Source organism: Netta rufina (genome assembly GCF_964035555.1).
Source record: "Netta rufina genome assembly, chromosome: 7".
Taxonomy (NCBI): Eukaryota; Metazoa; Chordata; class Aves; order Anseriformes; family Anatidae; genus Netta; species Netta rufina.
In genome coordinates this window covers 22,093,108-22,115,641 of record NC_140130.1, presented here as the reverse complement: position 1 = coordinate 22,115,641, position 22,534 = coordinate 22,093,108, and the positions used below count along the sequence as shown (strand labels likewise).

Here is a 22,534-nt window from a genome sequence, read left to right as displayed (position 1 = left end):
CTGGCTGCCGGTGGCCTGAGGGTAGTGGTTAATGAAGTCCAGCTGGCATCCCGTTACAAGTGGTGTCCACCAGGGGTCAGTACTGGGGCCTATCTTGTTTAACATCTTTATTAACCTAGATGAGGGGATTGACTGTACCCTCAGTAAATTTGTAGATGACACCAAATTGGGAGGTTGAGTCAACCTGCCTGAGGGTTGGGTGGACCTTCAGAGGGATCTGGATGGGCTGGACTGCTGGGCTGAGGCAAATGCATTGAGGTTTAACAAGGCTGAGTGCCAGGTCCTGCGCTTTGGCCACAATAACCCCATGCGACACTACAGGCTTGGGGCAGTGTGGCTAGAAGAGGAAAGGGACCTAGGAGTGTTGATTGATGCTTGGCTGAACATGAGCCAGCGGTGTCCTCAGGTGGCCAAGAAGGCCAAAGGCATCCTGGTTTGTATTAGAAATAGTGTAGCCAACAGGAGCAGGGAGGTGATCATCCCCCTGTACTCAGCTTTGGTGAGGCCGCACCTTGAATACTGTGTTCACTTTTGGGCTCCTCACTCCAAGAAAGACACTGAGGCCCTGGAGCATGTCCAGAGACAGGCAACAAAACTGGTGAGGGGTCTGGACAAGTCCTATAAGGAGCAGCTAAGAGAGCTGGGATTGTTTAGTCTGGAAAAGAGGAGGCTCAGGGGAGACCTCATTGCACTCTACAACTTCCTGAAGGGAGGTTATGACGAGGAGGGGGTCAATCTCTTCTCTGAGATAGCTAAAGATAGGAGTCAAGGAAATGGCCACAAGATGCACCTGGGGAGATTTATATTATGTATTAGGAAAAACTTTTTCTGCAGTGGTCAGGCATTGAAACGGCCTGCCCAGAGAGGTGGTGGAGTCACCATCCCTCACAGTGTTCAAGAGGCGCCTAGACAAGGGGCTACAAGATATTATTTAGTAGCTTAGTGAGTAGTATTGGTGATAGGAGGACAGTTTGACTAGATGATCTTGTAGGTCCTTTCCAATCTTGTGTTTCTATGATTCTATGAAGTGGTGAATATGCATCCCTGGACATATTTAACAGATGAGTGGAGATGTTACTAAGGGACATGGTTTAGTAATGAATCCAGGTAGGTTTATGATTGGACATGATGACCTTGAAGGTCTTTTCCAAACTAAATGATTCTATGTTCTTCTTGAGTCTTAAAATTTTACTTATTCCTGTGTATAACTGTTGCTAATGACATCCACTATGCCTCTTGGCTCTGTCATTGCATGTACAATAAATTTGGTGAGTGCTATCAGAGATGATCATGCATACAGTTTCTATGATAGTAACAGGGGTAGCAGCTTCTTCAGTGGAGGAATTCATAACAGATGCTATATTCTTCATAGCCAGACCATCCTGGTCATCTAACGTAACATTCTGTTTAATCCAACCGCTCAGTTAAAAATACTGTAATTTTTGGTAATTTATGATCCAGGTAGCAATCATGTTTTTCATTCTCTGTCAAATGTATTCTAAAGAAAGCTTATGGAAATTGAGGGGGGAAAAAAAATAAAGTAGTGTGCTGTTTTTTTTTTTTTTCTTCCAGTCTTCAAGGAGCTGACAGAACCTGTGTTTGGTATCTTCTCCCCCACAGGTGGCATAATTATAAGTGATGCATAGGCGGTCAGGATGGGAGTTATGAATTTCAAACATTTCTTCTTTACGTGAAAAATTGAATGTTTCATATTTCCTCTCTGGCATGAGGTATGCAGAAACAGCACAACTGGAATGTATAATTTATGATAAATGTTGGTCAAGTAAAAAGTATATATAGATAAGGTAGTGTAGCTTTTATTCTCTTCACTAGGACTGAAAAATTTCATTGCTACTTAAGTGTCGGCATCCTGATGCAAAACACAGAAGGTGTTTCATATGTCAGTATGATAAAGAAGGAAGTGAAGCCAGTGCTTTCTAGTTAGAGCAATTCAGAAAGTGGCATTGTATTTTCAGCTCAGTTAGCAAAACTACACTTTAAAGGGATGGTTTTATTGGTACAGTCAAGAATAAAATTTCATGCTGTTATCACATTTTTCTACTTCCCCATTTTAGGTTTTAGAATGGTTTACAATGCAGTCCTTTTAAAAATCCATTCCTCAGTTGAATGGGACCTGTAAACAAGGTCAGCATACTTTTTCTGTCACATAACTATATCTGAAAAAAAATAAATAAATTCCTACAACTCTACTAAAGACATCATAATAATGACAAATATCATGGCTTTAAATTACAGAATTTAAATTGTACCATATAATGCAGATTATCTCAAGTTATAGAATGGATTCATGGCATAGCATTAATTTCTTGCAGCAGACCATTCCTATTCATCTTTTATTTCATGTTGTTTGCTAAAGCTTGAGAAATCTCCCAATGACCTGTGATATGGTTGTGTTTATTGAATAGCATGAGATCATTGTATAAAAAAAAAAAAAAGATGCTTTTTTAAGAAATAGTTTTCATTTTCCTACAGTCACTTCTGGGCCTGATTCTGTAACATTTTACCTTGATGAATACCTGTATTAAACTGAAGGAGAGCATTGTTCATGAATACAGTAGTAGAGATGGAGAGTGTGATGAATAAACTGTACCCTAAAAGAACTGGGCATCAAATATATAGAACTGAATAAGCACTGATATATTCAAAGTGTTTTTATGGTTCTAATTCCAGCCATGAAAATGAATACATTTCACAGAAAAACACAGCTACTACCTATTTTAACAACCAGAAATATGTTGCATATAAAACTGCACATAGGAACTTTTGTTAATACTGTCTACTATATTAACAAAACATCTCTTGAGGAGGCAGCTTCTTAGAAGATGTTTTTTAATTACCAGCAATAGCTTTGACACTTGCACTTTAAGTCATTCATCTTGTAATTAAGCACTATAATACTAAGTCTTGGTATATTTTATGCACATGTAGAACCTTGACATCTATGCTGCCATGGGACATTGTCATTGTTTGAATAGGGGACACCATTACTGTCAGTAAGACTTGTTGTGAATGGTTTTGTCATGCCAAGATGTGAAATCAGCCTTAGCGGGTGGAAAAAAAAGTTCAGTATTAATTAAGAAAAAATTTTGACCAGTCATGGTGCTCTCAATCACCTTTATTCTAAATTTGACAAAGGAATTGTCAGTAAGTAACTTCACATATTAAACTACTAAATACCCTTGTTCATTAAAGGATAAATGTATTCCAAATCCATAACAATCACAAGAGCCACTGAGAATTTACTGAAAACAAAACATCTCAAAGGATCACTTTCATTAGAAAGTGTCTCACATACAAAATGAATTTCTGACCAAAACGATGGAATAACAGTCTAGAGCAGCCAAGAGCTCAGGTAAACTTCTCATTCCAGTGCATATATAGCTACTGACAAAAAATAAATTTCTAGTTATAAAAAATGAGTACAGATAAATAAAAGCTTTCATGCCACAGCAGCCACCAGTCTGACAATTAAAGCAATTGGTGTCATATAGGTTACAATTCAAATTCCTGATCAAGGATCATCACATCACGTCCTGGATCTTCTGAAGTCCAAATTAGTACTCCAAATTTATAGTATTTTTCCTCACCATTGAAGATTGCTACTGAGTTATTCCACTTTTCCTTTCCAAAATCTCTTCCTGTGTAATGTTGTCTAAGCTGAATTCTCAGCTTGATTATAGTTTTTATAGAGTGGTGATGCAACTAGATAAATATTATAGCTGAAGCCTCAGACTGCCAGACTAATTTCCACCTAGGACTTTGGCCTTTATATACTGTAGAAAAACTGTATATGAATGCAGCAAAATACTTAAGAAATTCAGCTAAAGCTAAGCGTGTACTTCAGTGATTTTTGGACTCAGCTGAAATGTTTTGTATTATTTAGGTATTGTCATAGCTGACAATATTTTAAAAAGCATTATTATTATTGAAGTTTCTGTTACAAGCAAAAATCTCACCAGTTAGAAGTTTTCATTTGAAAAAAAAAAAATAAATCCACAAGCTCTACCTCCTCTTTGTCATCCTATGAAGAAAAATCAAAGACTAAAACTGGAAAGATTGGAAAGGACTCTGAAGAACTTAATCTGTTCTTTTCTAGGAACGTAAGCATACATAAGGACTTCTAACTAATATTTTTAAAAGTTTTCTCTTAGACACATGTAACATATATATCTAAATCAGACTGCAAGATAGGCAGAAAGACCATCACTGTCAACTGATGAATGCACACTAGCAAATCATTTTAAGCATTCCTTTCCCATGGTTCGAGATAATCCAAGCCAAGATGTGCAAAGATTTCTTCCTCACTTCCAGCTTTGAGAAAGATCCTCTGTGAAATAATTAAAAAAAAAAAAAAAAAAAAAAAAAGACAATAAAATTGTTAGAAGCAAATTTCAATTGATGTTTTCACTGTTTAAAAGGAGTTAATTTTTGACAACTCTACCCATTATATTCCCTACAAAATACATTATCTTCATCACTTTGTTCAGGGGTGACCTTGCAGTGTGAAAGCAAGTTAGAAAATAATTCTAATGCTTCTTGATGCCTTCAATTCTAATGATTAGTTTACAACTCTTTGTTTTGATATGTTTTTTCAAATCTCTGTGTGCAAATGTTAGAACTCAAATAAAACCTACATTTCCCTTCAGCAAGGGTCAGTAACTTGACTTTCTTAAAAAAAAATAATCAGTTATATTATAAATTAATATAGTAATGTTCTCTATAAGTGCATTCAGGCTGATTCACTAACTATGCATAACCAAATATTCAAAGTGTTAATGCCTTCCAAGTTTCTAATATTTACAGAAGACTTTTCTGAAAAAGAAAAAAAAAAAATCTGTCTGGAAAAGCAAGATGAAAATTAGCTGAAAATCAGCTGCAACTGGGTTTTCAAATGTACACTCTTAATGAATAATTTACAGTAAAATTATGTTTTTATTTAATTATTTTTTCAGATCTCTTCTGACATCACAGGAGAGTATTTTGCACAGGAACAGCCCACTAACTCTATCTTTCTTAAGAAGACCGATAGAGTAATATACATAGCTTTATGCATTCCTTGACACACTGAAGTACAATATTAATTACAAAACTGCTAAGGTAGATGAATGTTAAAGCAGGGCAAACCTCACTGTTTGGAAGCAAGAACAAACTCATTCCATTGAAAAAGAATACTTAATATTTCAGCAATTCTTGAATCTTCTGTTCTTAAGTCTCAATCGATGTTAAGCTCTGAACAGTCTCAAACTCCACCACCATGAAAAACTTTAGGGCTAGGGTTTTACAATCTAAAATTTCTACTGTGAAAGAGGCAAAGCTGAGTGGAAAACTACCCATTAATGAATTCCTCTTAGGAAAATCTCTGATTATACTAAAATTTAGAAAAATCTGTGCCAGTGTCTTTGCTTTCTCAGCTGCTAACCACTGCCTCCAGGAAGGCTATGCTGTCCAGCATACCCGTGGCAGTGGGTAAGGATGAGTCCACAACTACATTGGAGCAGTCTCACAATATGGTGGAACAACTGGCACCAGAGATTTCCAAGTTTACCCTCTGTGTTCTCTCCTCCACACCCTCTTTCATTCCCTGATCTCCCATAGTGATCATGCAACACAAGGGCCTCAGAAAGCATCAGGCAAGCAGGTTACTGAAATACATAAATCTTGCTTCTGGTTACTGCCTGTTCTCTCCCTTTCAACTGCCCTCTCATGACAATGTTAAGCACATAGTTGACCAAGGGAAGCCTATTGATGTAATCCTTTTGGATTTCAGAGCTTTTGATACTGTTCCTCACAGTATCCTTCTGGACAAAATGTCCAGCATACAACTAGACAAATACATAATATGATAGGTGAACAATTGGCTGAAGGGTCAGGCTCAAATGGTTCTAGTAAATGGGGTTACATCACTCTGGCAGCAAGTCACTAAATGATGAGCCAGAAAGAGTAAACAAAACCACTGAGTCTGTGTGAACTTCATGCTGCCCCTAAAACATGCCTGTGCATCATCAGTAAAATTTATCTCACTAGTTGGAACTCAGTGACTTATTGTTATTAACCATCAGTTCACTTCTTTCCAGTGCTTGATCCATCTCTCACTCCCATCAGCAGCCATGGTTTTGCCAAGGCATAATGAAGAATTGAACATCCAAAGTAAAATGTAACTTTAATTTTCTCAAAACTCAGTTTGTAAACTCAAACTTTATCAGGGTTTCAACTAAACCAGAAAACTGTTCCCATTTCATCATAGGAGTATCTGAAATTTGAAGTTCTAAATCTAACTCTATCTACAGCAAAGCCCCATCTTTCTCTGACATTGTTCAGCTTGGACAGCCAGAGTAGTCAAGCTGCCAGCTTTCCTAACAGCTATTTTTCAATGCCACAAAGTAGAATGAAAGTCAGTTTAACTGTGCTAGAAAGGTTACAAACACTAAATTGAATAGTAGAGATTAGATGCTCCTGAGTGAATTGAGTCAGAGGCCTTTGGTGTTCCTTTGAGTTTGGGAGGACAGAAAGGACAGAATATGAGGCTCTGATTTGCTCATTCCGAGTTCCCAACCAGCAAAGTAGGTATTTAAGAATTGTTCTGGCTAATATTGTCTTGAATCCATTTATCTTTCTTATCAAATAATTGCTATTCAATGAATAAATATGGAACATTTTCATTATTTTAATTTCAGAGAGTTTATCTTCAATTAGACAAAAACAATCTTAACAGACAAATACTTAGAGTCAATGGTAATGATGGCAACAAGAAATAATAAGTATTCTGTGTTACTAATAAAAAATATATTACAAAAATCAGCAACTTTTAAAATTGCATCATTTTCTGTCCTGTCCCATATAAATACACAAAGTACAACAAATAGTTCCTTGCAATGTTCAGAAGCTACTTGTTTATGTCGCTAAATCTTTGGCATTCATATTCCACACATTTCAATTGCACACATGAAAACTTTAGGGCAAGGGTTTGCACACAAAAACACAACCAAACCCATTGAAAAAATAAAAATAAAAAATATCTTTACCAACGAGTTAAGTAGATATTCTACTAAGCTCTTCTACAAAGGCATTGATTTCAGGCAATAAAACATTCCATATGGATTAGATCTGTTACAACAATGCACAGTAAAAGTACTTAACAAGGTATATGAAGTTGTTTTCACTTTCCTGTAATGAATTCTATTTACATAAGATAATTTTCATATGCAAACACACTGTATCAGAAATTTGAGGGAATAATTTTGCCCATTATTTCAAGATTTTTTTTAAAAACTAATTAGGACAAATGTTTTTGTCTTTTACCTCTAGTGTAAAACCAGTTTCCTATTTTCTAAAGTATTATTCGAGCATGGAATTCTCAGCATATGAATATTTAGACTCTGGAACAGTGCCCACAACTACAGAAACTTGATGGAGCATGAAAAGCTGAAAAAAATAATCACATATACATAATGAACTGACAGTTCAAAGTTGTGTCTGTAATAGGAAAGATTGCTTACAAAGCATAGACAATGTTTTTTTCTAAGAAATTCAAACGTCAGGTTCTGGAATAAAAGTCAGATACAAAAAACAATAATTAGGAGAATGTAGATCCTTTTTTCATCTGGAGAGGACTAGAAAAAATGATAGAACACAGAGTAAAAGAAAATGAAAGAAAAGATTGAAAACTACCCGTCAGGTAACAGTACCAGAAATATTTCTTCCCTAGAGCTTGACTTTGCGAGGACAGGATGTTAGGATTTGTTGCTGTTGTTATGTTTGTTGGTTTGTTTTTTTTTTTTGGTTGTTGTTTTGTTTTGTTTTGTTTAATTCTAAATGTGAACAAGAGAGGGCAAGCCATACATATAAATTACTGGGGGGGGGGAAAAAAAAAAAAGTAAAATGAGAAAAAAAAAGATCTTACTCTTGTAGACAGATGTTACAGATACTTTGATACTCTTTAATAGAAGCTCTTCATATCTCTGGGACCCCAAATTGCATCCCATTTCTTTTGTTCTGTCACTTCTTGTTTTTCTGCAAGCAAAATTCATTTCATTTGCTTGACAGGGAAAATTTCTAATACAAAGTATCTGATGCTGAATACCATTCTCAGTAGCTACAAGCCATGTTTCTAAATGAATCTCTAGTTGATATCTGCCAACTGCTTTAGCAATGTAAGTGTTATTAATGTTAATCATAACCTATTATTTTCCCTCTTTGTCAATCTATGTAGAGCTTATACAACGATGAAAATTTGATTAGTGTATTCAGTACTGTTCTTTCTTCTTTTTTCTTTTCTTTTTGCTCAAGAGATGTTACTAATGAACTGCTTGCCCAGCTATTGGGGTTTGTTGTTGTTTGGGGATTTCTTTTCAGCTTCTTACTGGTATTCCACAGATCCAGGGCATGCCCAATCAACATCAATCAAGCTTACAAAAAAATATGATGTTCTGGAGCAGCTGGTATCATTCTGCTCTTATCCCATTTAATCACTGCTGTTATTTCAATGGATGTAAATATTACATTTGCAGTTGCAAACATGACTATTAACAACACCTAATGTAAAACAGCTGCCATCGAAGTGCTTTCTTGTGTGAACTGCTACCTCTTACTTTCATTTCAGTATTAATGATCAATGCTACTTTTGATGACAGAGAAGAGAGAGAAGGCACAGAGTTAGCACTACTTGGTGATTTCTTAACTAGCACTGTCAAAGTTCAGATAGATGTTACACTATTATTGTCACTTGGTTTCAACTCACACCTAACGAAGCCACAAAATAAAACCATTAACCAATGAAGTAGAAGTCTAGTTTTAGTTATATAGCTCAGCATATGCCAACAGTACTTGTTCCTTTTGGGGGCCAAATACCAATTCATTTTGCATATATGTTACTTAAATGTATGATTTTGCATATATGTTACTTAAATAATCAGAAAAGCTGAAAGCACCAGAAGGTACCTGCAAACCATTTTTCTTGTCCATTTTCAGAGTACCTCCATGTGTCTAACCTACTTTTTGAGTAGCTCAGCCTAGGTAGTTTGACTCTACACACCAAGATTGGAAACTTTAAAATATGGTTAGCAATTTATCCAGTAACCACAAAGAAGAAAAGATATCCCAAGAAATCAGAGATTACTGAAATTAACATGCAGAAATTCTTGATTTTCATGAGAAGCACAAGGGACGTGAAAATTTAGGCCACTGGATATGCAGTTATCTTTTATTGAGCAACCTGTACTTTCAGTCAACCTGGATAATTCCTTTATGTTGTTGAAATTAAACTCTACTGCTTATACACCCAATACACATCCAGCTCTACAGTACTCATCTGTCTTTTTTCCACTGTTTGGTCAGGAAGAAAAAATGCTGCAATGACAGCAACCTCCTGACACTGCACTTAACGAAACAATGCTCCGCTGAGATTGCTTCATCAGGAAACACAGAAACTGTTTCTCTACCAGCTTTGCATACATCTCTGAAAACAGATCTACTCATGCTCTGCATCAATATTAACTCATTCTTCTTGGCAAGCACACATTTAATCACATTCCAAGTAGACTGATATCCTACTATTTACTACCAAAAATCTTGGTAGTAATAGTATATTGCAAAATACCAAATCATGTATTATAACTAATACTATAAATAACCTTCAGCTTGTTACTGTGGCATTTTATTACAATTTTCCCCATCTCAAGATAAACTTAGGAAGTTAGTTTGAATGCAAGTACCTCAAAATAAAAAACATTAAGATCATGCAGGCAGTATCACTGATGAGATGATAATCAATGCTTCTGAACCAGCAGAATCCTCTGGAAAGCAAAGTACTTTAGGTTGGTATGTATACAGTATGTATGTGTGCAAACCTCAGTCCTGAAGATGAGACAGTTGGCAGAAATTTCATTGATTTGTTTCTCTATTTAAATCCTTATCATCCTTGGTATTAGCTGAGAAGTTAAGGTATGAAATTTCCTAGTTCATTACTGGCCCAACTCTACTTTCTACATTGAGCATTTATTCTTGAACAAGTCATAGCAAAATCACGCCCTTCCAAAGACCATTTTTAAAATATATTATTTTATGTCCCATTTTCTCTGCTCTTTTTTCATAGTGCTGATTTTGGTTGCCATACAACTGCAATTCAGAAAGAATGCAGTCATTCTCCAGTGGATTTCATTATCCTTTGGAAAACTATGGCATTGTGTAAGATGCAAACCCCCTCCAGAGCAAAAGACCTCAAGGGGCAATGATCATTATAGTCTGTTGGGACTTCTTACATTCTTTTTCACCAAATAAAATGAGGGGATGGAGGAGTGAGGGGGACAGAATATTACCAACAATATATTGTTAACAAATTACAAAACTGATGCAGCTGCTTCTAGGTAAGCATTTGGGAATTTCAATAACTTATGCATTTATTCTAACCTTTCCTTTGTATCCTGGTAACATTGCATGCTATAAAATGGAAAACTCTTCAGTAGGTTAGCTAGTAATTTCCTCATTTAAATTTGGTCTGCTTTCACTAACTTTTGTATGGTCTGCTTTGACTAACTTGTGTCCATGTCAATTTAATTACTTTAATATTTGCTTTCCTTTTTAAAATTATTTAAGTGAAGATATAATGTCAGTTTGATGATTTTAAACTTCATAATGTTTTCGGTATGCAGAATGATAAATACCAAGCAGGCTAAACCCCCATTGTTTTACGTGTCTGGAATGGTTACAGCAGCAGTAAGTATGACAATGATAAATGAACAACAGAAAAGAAGAGGATAGACTGTCATTTGAAAAGCTGGAACTTAACTCTTCATTGTGCTTGGACAGAGTCCTTTCTAAAAATATTTTTGTGGGGTAACATCAATTATAGATGAATGATAGCATAAAACACTATAGAAGAAATTATACTATGCACCTTATATTTCTCTTACAAATGTATTTGTCATTTTAACACTGGGCTTCTCTTCAAATGTCATCAGTTATGTCAAGTCAGTTAAATGTGTATATATATGTGTGTATATATAGGTATACACATAAATAATTATTTGGATCTAATGGTTATGCTAGGTTATGTTAGTTACATTGCTTGCAATGTCTTCCAAGATGTGAAACCAATTCTCTAGATACCATAGGCCACTGCAGTCAGTGGAGCAGCACACACTGAACACTGAAGACATGCAACTTAAGCTCTCAGTATGCTGAGAGCTTAAAGGTGCAAAGCTATTAAATTGCTCACATTCCCTTTTTCTCTGATCCTTCTTGCTCAAATAATATTTGTAGCCTGTAAAAAAAAATACAGATGCATAACAATTCTTGCATGAAAGCAGTGCTGCTATTTGAACAAAAGCACAGTCTGTGTGTAGCATAAGACCTTGTTCAAAAAGAAAAAAAAAAATAGTTGGGCATGTCAACAATCCCATTAGGTGGGAAGAACAACTACAACACTATTATTCTGCTAAACAACTCTAATTACATCTGTCCGTCCAGCGTAGCCTCTATGCTGTATCAAAGAGCTACAACAGCCATTTCACAAGTCATCTTATAAAGAGGAAATAAGGTTACAGTTCGTTCCATGACACGACAAATCAAGCCTTCCACTGATTTTAAATTTAAATAAAATTAAATAAAAAGACTTCCACATTTCTTTATACGACTACATTGAAATATATTACTGTTTAAGTAAATCTATGTATTTTCCACAGAATTGTGCTCTTTCCTGCTTAAGCACTTTGGGATGTAGGAGCCCAATTTTAGTCACCAGTTCCCGTCATACAAAGGCTTCAGTTTTTTCAAACCACATGCTGTCAGGTTGGTGTCTGTCTCTGCCAAACACTCAACTGACAGCAGGTCAGAGGAAACAAAGGCTGGACTGTGAGAAGTTAATAAAATGAATAAAATGAGTTTACAGGGGAAAAAAATTGTGAAGGCAGAAACATAATTAACCCATCCAAGCAAATATTTTCCACGTGATTAACAGGAGTAATGTTCTCATATGTTTACCTGACCTTAGTTTTACCTTATCTGTTCTATGTCACTGGACCACTTTTGCTAGAAAAAGTGTTTGTGCATCATCACTGTTTGCACAAGTACTGCAGAACTGCAGAAACTTTTAGAAAGATGCTAGTCTTAATAAATCAACATTTTACAATGTATACCTCACAACACAGGTATAAATTTCATTATTTTCTGACTTTCGTATTATACCGACCTAAAACGCAACACAGCTTGCCAGAGCTGTGCCATTCAGCTAATGACAGAGCCTGGTCTTTCCATCAAAAATATTTGTAAAATCATGTGTCCACAAAATGCACACACATTACACTGCTCTCCTGTAAATTCTTCATCCAAAATTACAGTCCCATGTTAGAGGCTTTTTCATGTGGCATGCAGTGAGCCACATGGGTTTCTGGTGAAGCTTTGCAGACAAGCTTTTGGAAATTATGTAATCTTACTGCTGCTTTGCACCTGGGAAGCCTTCCCCTGCATTCCTAGCCTGAATATCTGCATTAACTCACAATGAATGGCAGACGTGAAAAAAATTCAAAGTTCACAGAAAAGTCAACCACTGGCAAGGAAAGTATATATTTCAAACAAAAAATATGAGTTCTAGAGCCAACCACTGAATGCACTGAATGCAGATGTCTGGGAAGTCTTGGATGTGACAAGCAGAAGACAAGCAGCATTGTCAAAGCAACCAAGTCAGGAAAGCTTGAGAGAAGAGAGGACAAGGAGAACGTATGATTCAGCTATGCACTTTCATCTTCTCTTCTCTCCTCTCAGAAAGGTCATTCAGAAGAGAGGCAATTAGATTACACAGGCTGACTAATGAAAAATTATCCTAACTCACTCCATGGCACAACTAGTTGGATATTCTTTTTATTGACAATTAAGTTATTACAAGACCCAAAATAAACACTTTGCATCAATTATATTCTTGCTCCCCATCAACTTCAATGAGGTTTATCTTGGAAACACAAATACAGAAAACCTAGCAGCATTTTTTCAAAAAGTAACAAAAAATAAAGGAGGAGTGAAGGGCAAAAGGGGGGATATCAGACTAACAAAAGACAAATACAAAAAAATACAGGATGAAGGAGTTACTGAATGACTGACTTGACATGACCTTGTAATGATACCTGCGGTGTTAACATGTCTTACATTACCAGACATGCCAATGAGCTTCCACAGTTTGACACTTTCATATAGAGGACAGGTGCAACACATACAAGAAGTCAGGGAGGTAAAACTGAAGGAAAGAGTGAAAAAAATAGTTCAGTGGAATTTTGGTACACACCTTGTAATTTTAGTTCAGACATTTATTGGCTTTGGTTTTTTTTTTTGTTTGTTTTTTGTTTGTTTGTTTTCTTTTTTGTATTCACATAGATGCAAACTCTAATATCTTTAATCTCACTGACTCAGAGTAGTTTAATCCATACAAATTTACAGAACAGCACAACAAATTTACTCCAACCACCAGCCAGCCAAAAAGCAAGAATGAAAGGGGACCTAGAATAGAAAGTAATAGAAAGAGAAAATGGGGGAAAAATAATAGTCCAGATAATTTTCTTCAGGTCTTATGAAAGCCCCATAGCAGACTTGGTATAAAACCATTAACCTGTTTTTGTTTTATTTTAGTGTATTTCTGAGAGGGTATTTCTAAGGGGAAGGTGCAGGTGGTGCCTGCAAAGTAACTCAGCAAATATAGGAGCTGTGGAAAACACGAGGAAGCATGTTGCAGACTTACAGTATTTCCATCACTTTTTGTTAACTCACAAAAAGTGTTAACTCACAAAAAGTTATTCCCTATGCAATCCTGCTTTCCCCCTTGAAAAAGCAATTGCTTGCTGGAGTGATTTCTTGCACACAGAGCTTGTGCATTAACCAAGCCAGCTAATAGCTCTGAATGGTCTAAAGAAACTTGTGAGAAAATAAATGAAAACTCCATAGCAGTAGAAAGGAACAGATTTCCATCTCTGGTGAAAAAAAAAATCCACTCTGAGCTTCAGTGCAGCGAATAGCTTTACAGTTTTACACCAATTAGAGACCCAGAATTATGAAAAGCAACAGTAGAGAAAGTGTTACAGCAGATCCATAAATTCCTGCAGTATACCAAGCAATATGAAGTTGAGTACCTTCAATCTACAATGAAAGTATGGGAATACAATGCAACATCAATCCGTAAAATGGTGGCTACTTCTCTGAAATCATTAGCTGACTCATTAGGGCAAAGTGGTGGCAAGAATCACTGTAATCAGTAACATTCACAGCCAGCTAAATGATTTTCCTCACAGAGAAAGAAGGGGGGGAAGAGAGGAAGGCAGTAAAGCAATTTCCAAAAAAAAAAAAAAAAAAACCAAAAAAAAACACATTAAATTATGTCATTTGGTAAGAGGTTTCAAGTCATTGTATTCAATGGCTATCTTGTGTAGTATGAACTCTTGTCAGAAAGTAACATGGAAAAATTAAAACTTCTTCCTTGTCCTGATGTTTACACTAATATATATCTCAAGCTGACCTGAGAGGGACAATAACTTACTTCGTTAGTAGTCAGTAAGACAATATTCTCAAAATAAGATACTATTTGATAAATCAAATGTGAAAAAATCAAGCCCTGAAGAATACCCATTGGTATTCTTAACTCTCAATAATATTTAACATCATTATGGTTAACAAAAGTTTTTACATTTTGTTGTTTAGTGTAATATTAAGTACCTACCTACCAGTACTCTCCTAAGCAATGCAACTAACAACTGTGAAGTGATTTTCCTTACATGTTTTTCTCTGAGTTTTCTTTTTTCTTTTTCTTTTTCTTTTTTTTTTTTTTTTTTTTATTTTCTTCAAGAGAGAGGTTTCTTTTTAAAACAACGTGTTGGTGATTTTTTACTTTGCCCATAATTAGATATTTTTCTAAATATTTTTGCTACAAATAATGAATGGGAGTCTCAACAGTAGAAACAATTTCATGATAATTATACAGCATAGAAGTTGAAGTACTAATTGTGCTGGAAATGTGAAGTGTTTCACAAAGTTCGATAATATTCCACAATAATGTGTAGACACTGTGCACTTTGCCTTTGATGAAATCATAATGTTTTTCAATAGTAAATAACCTGTCCCTCTGATATTATATTATCTCCAAATGTAATTTTCATATTTCACTGGTGTTTTCTGTAGTAATCACCATGCCTGCTTTAAAATAAAAACTAATCTGTTTCTAATCCAGCTACAAATAAGATGATAAATAATCAGAGAGGGGAAGAAAGAAAAAAAAAAAAAGACCCCTTGAAATAGCATTATAACAATCCATGATTGAAAAAAAAAAAAAAAAAAAAAAAAAAAGCACTATTACAAGAATTACATTTATTCAATACCCTCCAGCAAAATCTTGTGTAATAGTATTGATGCAAAATAGTGCAGTGGAATTTATTCTAATAATTCTGGGCATGAATAATGTTTGAATGTAATGGAAGCCAGAATTATAAATTATCATTTTATTTTACCACTGGACATATCCTGTGTTTTTAATCAGAAATATCATACTTGAATATTTCTCTTAAAACTGTTCAGTTGTAGATTTGCTCTAGTTATAGATTTATTCAAATTAAATTTCTGAACAATACCAAGTAGATGTACCGAGGAAAAAAAAAAAGGAGGGGGGGAATTAATCAGGCTAATATTAGTACATCTTAGACATTTATACAGTTAATTATTTCATAATACAGAGTGACATGTCTTCAGGCTTTCTACATGCAAAGGGGTGACACTGAGTAGCTTTGATGAAGAAGAACCAAAAAGACTAGTGCTGAAGAACTGACGCTAAAAAATAAGATATTTAAAAACATTATCTGTTGACTTAACTGAATGACCACTTCTTTATTTGACAAAGTTTATGACCATGTTATTTGACAGGTCTATGGTGTGCATAAAATGGAATTATTCTCTGTTTAAAATGACAGGCACATTATTACTCTGTTGCAAGACACTACGTAGTTAAGCATCCATTCTCTCATTACAATTTAAATAATTAAAAACATTCCACAATAAATAAAGACTACTATGTATGACCATCCAGACTACAAGAATACATTTTCACAAAGGGAAAAAAACTTGGAACCTACTGTCTTACAATCCAGTCAAAATTTTTTAACATGTTAAATAGTACACTGTTGTACCCAAAACTGGAGCTTCCTTGCAAATAAGAGGAACACTGTTCTTATTGCCTCATGTAGTTCTCTGACGACCTGCATATTATCACAAAGTGATTAAAATGATTAGCAGGAATTATTTACTCTTCTGCCTTAACTACACTTCTTTTTTGCTTTAAGACTATGATATTTATAGTAGCTTTACCTCGTCAAATGCTCTTGTCTTACCGTATTTGTCTTTATAAAGCTTCATATGAATAAATGAAACACGAAAAAATGCACAGAATCCTAGATTTTATGAAATGCAGTTGAATGTAATTCATATAGGATTATTACAAACTATTTCAAAAGAATATTATTGAGATCACAAAAATCTTGAGATTTGAGAAATCGTGAGACCTGCAGTTTGAGAAATCCTGGAATGTGGTTGATTGCATTTTAATTTTGTTTGATTGCAACTGTAGTTCAGTTTTCCTCAGTGTATACATGGAGATTTTTTTTTCTCCAAAGAAATATTGATTCATTCAATTCCTGTAACATACATCTTTCACTAGGCAGGAAATATGCTGTGCCACAGAACTAACAGATGCGGACAGCATTGAAAAAATCTTGTGCTGCAGATTAACCTGGGATCAACTTATCTTTTCTCTGCAAGCTGAGTTTCTCCAATATGTACCTGTTCCAGCTCCATCTCTTCCCTACTTCCCCATACTAAGTTATAGCCTTGGTCTCTCCCCTCAGATCTCTAATATAACTTCAGGTTCTACTCATGCCATATCCAGAATAAAAATGAGAGTTTACTCAGTTTATTTGAGCCAATTGAATACCCATTTCTTGTTGCCAAGTTAGAGCCTGATGATTTTTATTTTGTTGTTACTCCATCAAACTTTCACACAGCCTAAAGATTCTTTTTTGTGCCTCTTTTCAGCTCAGCTTTATAAACCAACCCGGGCTCTTTTCCATAACGATTGCTGATAATCAAATATACCATCTTCTTTCCCCTTTTCTGGGAACTCTCATTTCTGATCTGTTTGTCCAGACTCCTCTTCTCACTCCCACTACATTTTCCCATATCCCATTTTCCTCGTTGACCCCATCTCTTTCCTTTTCTAGCTTCCTGTCTTCCCAGATTCTTCTGGGATTTCTGATTTGTTTTTCTTTTAAGAGGAAATTTGAGGTTATGCTACCTGCTCCATAATCTACAATTTACCCAAGCATTCTGATTTAATAACTGAATTAAAACACTTGAAAATGGTTGGCTCTGCACTGTCCTAGAATTTAAAATAAGAAAGTATAGTCAAAATGTTTTGAATCTGTACCTGTTTACACATCTCTCATTTCATTAGCAATACTGGTTTCACTGGTTCAGAAAACCCACCAAGTAAAGGAAGCACAGGTACATTTATCCGTGTTGGATGTACAATTTGCTATTACAAGGAGTTTAAACTTTGCTAAATATGTACAAAAATTATATGCTCACTTTGTAAAAGTGAGCTATCATATGCTATACATGAAACATTTCAACTGCTAAAAACACTGGGTAGAAGCATACTTTGGAAGAAAATGCATAATCATTTTTAATTTTTCCAGAGGGTAAAAAAGTTCGTTATTTTAATTCTTAATTTTTAAAAATAGAGCAGGTGCAAAAAGAACATATCCCCCAAACCACATATGCAATTGCCACTTTTCCTCAGAGACACAGAAGAACTGTAACATAAATGTATGTACATCTGTTTACAATGACTCAGTATTTAATTGTAGCAATAATTATGTGAACAACTGATCACATTGGAAATCAATATTATAAAATTTGGATCTCTAAGTTTATTTTAGCTTTAATAGTCATTATTGCAGACATCTAAAGCAAACTCTGCAGCTGCAGCATGTTTAATTCATTGTGATGTTCTCAAGGCTCTCTCACTGTTATAACTTCATAATTTTAGAGCAGCATCTGCCAAAATAAGACTATAACATCCAATTTTTAAAGAATCCTAAAAATGTCTCTTTAACTGTGCTAGTAAACTTCTGCAGGAACCTTCTTTCAGTGATAGTGCGGAGTAAACACTCAAATGACACAAGAAAACTGATTTTGAGACTATGACTGTTGAAGTGTTAAACACATGTAAATATTATGTCTATGTAATTAAATTAAAGTTATAAAATCATAGTCAGATCTTCTTCCCAGTTGTATGTATAGGATAGTCACAGAAAAGAATCAATGCTCAAAAAAACAAACTGTCTTTGTATTAGGATAACTGTTTATAAAAATGTAGGAAGCACAGGCAACAGGCCAGACATCTGAAATCAGTCTGGCTTCCTCAAGGATGGAAACTATTTCCATCCTCTACTGTTGCAACTTCTATATGGTGATAGTTTTCCTTGTAACCATTATTATTGGGCTGCAGTCTCACCTTCATTTGGCTCTACGGATATGTGCAAGGAAAGCCAGGGCAAGCTTGATGTTTTGCAAAGCTGGGTCCCATTATCTTGTGATATTCACCATTCAGAGCAGTTATATCCAGTATCGTACTTTCTAGAATATTTCTTTAACAATAGAAAACATTAAGCCAGGTATTTCCTGTCTTAAATTTTCATAGGACATAAAACTAATAACTGCTTTCTGCCCCAATGACTCTTCAAAATAACGCTGAGCTTGTGACTCTCCTCTTACAAAAATCAAGCAACCTACAAGTTAGTGCAATAGCTTTCATATGCTAATAATTTAATCAATCTATTATGCCCTAGGAACCTTAAGGAACCTTTTTCTTAAAAAGTCAAGTTCTACATGACATCCCTAGAAATCTCTGACCATGAAGCAGATATAGAGAGAAGTACCCGCAATGGCTTCTTAGCATGCCTCTGACTCAGACCAATTTCCCCATGCTCACTGGCATACTCAAAAGATACTGCTTTGGAAAAATACATCATTCAGAACTTCTTGCATGAACCAGTTGAAACTAGTTCCTGTTTTACCCAGATTCTTCTCTTATGAAATAGGAAATGACTACAGCTCAGATGCTGAGTGCAAAAAACTTCTGCCAGGCTCTTTGGCTGTTAGTAACTATTGAACAGGAAATGACATCAAGAACAACTCATATACTTTGAAAGAAAGGAAAAAGCAATAAAGAATCCCACTACAACTGAAACTGTGTGAATAATTGAAAAGTTCTAGACATCTTTCTTTACTGTAGCTACAAGCAATAGTTCCCATTAAAATGCAAAAACAACCCCAAAGTACCTTATTTTCTGATAATGGCTTCTTAAATATTTGGTAATAGTATTACTTTTCAAGTAATTTAGATTAAGGAACTTAGTTAGGAAGTAATAGTAAAAGAAAGGTTGAGCAATTTTACATTTCTTAAAACTTAAATTTATCCATAATAAAAGTGGTTGGGCTGGGTTTTGCATAGCACAGTATATCTTTCAGAAGTATATTCTTTCTGGAGAGCGTGGAAAATAGCTTCCTGACGCAGCTGGTTAGTGAACCTACCAGGGGTGGTGCCCCGCTAGACCTTCTCTTCACAAACAGAGAAGGACTGGTGGAGGACATGATTGTCGGGAGCTGTCTTGGGCAGAGTGACCACGCAATGGTGGAGTTCACTATTCTTGGCGAGGCCAGGAAGGGGACCAGTAAAACCACTGTATTGGACTTTCGAAGGGCTGACTTTGAGCTGCTCAGGACACTGGTTGGTGGAGTCCCTTGGGAGGCGGTTCTGAAGGGCAGAGGAGTCCAGGAAGGCTGGGCGCTCTTCAAGAGGGAAGTCTTAATGGCGCAGGAACAGTCTGTCCCCACGTGCCCAAAGACGAGCTGGCGGGGAAGAAGACCGGCCTGGCTCAACAGAGAATTGTGGCTTGATCTTAGGAGGAAAAAGAGGGTTTATAAGCTTTGGAAAAGTGGGCAGGCCACTAAGGAGGACTTTAAAGAAGTAGCGAGGCTGTGCAGGGACAAAATTAGGAAGGCCAAAGCTCATCTGGAGCTCAATCTGGCTACTGCCGTTAAAGATAACAAAAAACGTTTCTATAAATACATCAACACAAAAAGGAGGACTAAGGAGAATCTCCATCCTTTACTGGATGTGGGGGGAAACTTAGTTACAAGAGATGAGGAAAAGGCGGAGGTGCTCAATGCCTTCTTTGCCTCAGTCTTTAGCGGCAATACCGGATGTTCTCTGGATACTCAGTACCCTGAGCTGGTGGAAGGGGATGGGGAGCAGGATGTAGCCCTCACTATCCATGAAGAACTGGTTGGTGACCTGCTACGGCACTTGGATGTGCACAAGTCGATGGGGCCGGATGGGATCCACCCAAGGGTACTGAGAGAACTGGCAGAGGAGCTGGCCAAGCCACTATCCATCATTTATCAGCAGTCCTGGCTATCGGGGGAGGTCCCAATCGACTGGCGGCTAGCAAACGTGACGCCCATCTACAAGAAGGGCCGGAGGGCAGACCCAGGAAACTACAGGCCTGTCAGTTTGACCTCAGTGCCAGGAAAGCTCATGGAGCAGATCCTTCTGAGAGTCATCATGCAGCACTTGCAGGGGAAGCAGGCGATCAGGCCCAGTCAGCATGGCTTTATGAAAGGCAGGTCATGCCTGACGAACCTGATCTCCTTCTATGAAAAAGTGACGCGCTGGGTGGACGAGGGAAAGGCTGTGGATGTGGTCTACCTTGACTTCAGCAAGGCTTTTGACACCGTCTCCCACAGCATTGTCCTCAAGAAACTGGCTGCTCTTGGCTTGGACTGGCGCACGCTTCGTTGGGTTAGAAACTGGCTGGATAGCCGGGCCCAAAGAGTCATGGGGAATGGAGCCAAGTCCAGTTGGAGGCCAGTCACTAGTGGCGTCCCCCAGGGCTCGCTGCTGGGGCCGGTCCTCTTTAATATCTTCATCGATGATCTGGACGAGGGCATCGAGTGCACCCTCAGTAAGTTCACAGATGACACCAAGTTAGGTGCGTGTGTCGATCTGCTTGAGGGTAGGAAAGCTCTGCAGGAGGATCTGGATAGGCTGCACCGATGGGCTGAGGTCAACTGCATGAAGTTCAACAAGGCCAAGTGCCGGGTCCTGCACCTGGGGTGCAATAACCCCAAGCAGAGCTACAGGCTGGGAGAGGAATGGTTGGAGAGCTGCCAGGCAGAGAAGGACCTGGGAGTGATGGTGGATAGTCGGCTGAATATGAGCCAGCAGTGTGCTCAGGTGGCCAAGAAGGCCAACGGCATCCTGGCTTGTATCAGGAACAGTGTGACCAGCAGGGCTAGGGAGGTGATCGTCCCCCTGTACTCAGCTCTGGTGAGGCCGCACCTCGAGTACTGTGTTCAGTTTTGGGCCCCTCGCTACAAGAAGGACATGGAGGTGCTTGAGCGGGTGCAGAGAAGGGCGATGAAGCTGGTGAGGGGCCTGGAGAACAAGTCCTACGAGGAGCGGCTGAGGGAGCTGGGCTTGTTCAGCCTGGAGAAGAGGAGGCTCAGGGGCGACCTTATCGCTCTCTATGGGTACCTCAAGGGAGGCTGTAGCGAGGTGGGGGTTGGCCTGTTCTCCCACGTGCCTGGTGACAGGACGAGGGGGAATGGGCTTAAGTTGAGCCAGGGGAGTTTTAGGTTAGATGTTAGGAAGAACTTCTTCACTGAAAGGGTTGTGAGGCACTGGAACAGGCTGCCCAGGGAAGTGGTGGAGTCACCATCCCTGGAAGTCTTCAAAAGACGTTTAGATGTAGAGCTTAGGGAAATGGTTTAGTGGGGACTGTTAGCGTTAGGTCAGAGGTTGGACTTGATGATCTTGAGGTCTCTTCCAACCTAGAAAAAATTCTGTGATTCTGCACTTTGGAAGTTTGGGGCATCCTTACACCTATTTCTGTAGAGAAACAAGATATGTGGTTTCAGCTGACTAAGAATTGGAATGTGTTCCACAAAAATGGTGTAATCATCAAAACATTCCTCTGGAAAAAATAAAAATAAATTAATATTAAAAAAAAAAAAAAAAAAAAAAAACAATAATCCAGTAGAATATAACTTGCCAGTCACTTTTAAGTCTATTTGATGTCCTGGCAGTTTTCCCATCTTCTCAACAACCTACCTGACAGGGTACTGGGAGCCTGAGTTCAAAAAAAGTCATTTTAATTGCATCAGAGACAGGGTCCAAGAACCTGGAGCAACCAGCGAAGGTGAGTGCCTCAGAGCTTGTGGCCCCAAAATCTGTCTGATATTTGGAGGTTTGGACTATTTTCAAAGCTGAGATTCCCTTTGCAGAAAGTGTCAACATTTTGATTTACCCTCTGATTAAGAGAAAAAGCAAATTTGGAATGACCAAAATCCCTCATTAAACATTTGCTCTTTCTCATAGTTAGAGGGAAAGAGCAAAATACTGATTGATCAAACTCTTTCATTAAACTGAACC

The 22,534-nt window shown here is 37.2% G+C and overlaps 1 protein-coding gene across 1 annotated transcript in view; it reads right to left on the bottom strand.

The window, feature by feature from the left end:
* Positions 1-4,261: 4,261 nt before the first annotated feature.
* The window catches only part of DNTT (DNA nucleotidylexotransferase), a gene marked incomplete at both ends in the record, with an annotated part of 90,110 nt that continues 71,837 nt past the window's right edge, over positions 4,262-22,534 (bottom strand). Inside the window, one exon of the mRNA XM_084289712.1 lies at positions 4,262-4,348. Coding sequence (XP_084145838.1) covers positions 4,262-4,348 — 87 coding nt within the window. The remainder of the gene's footprint in view (positions 4,349-22,534) is intronic.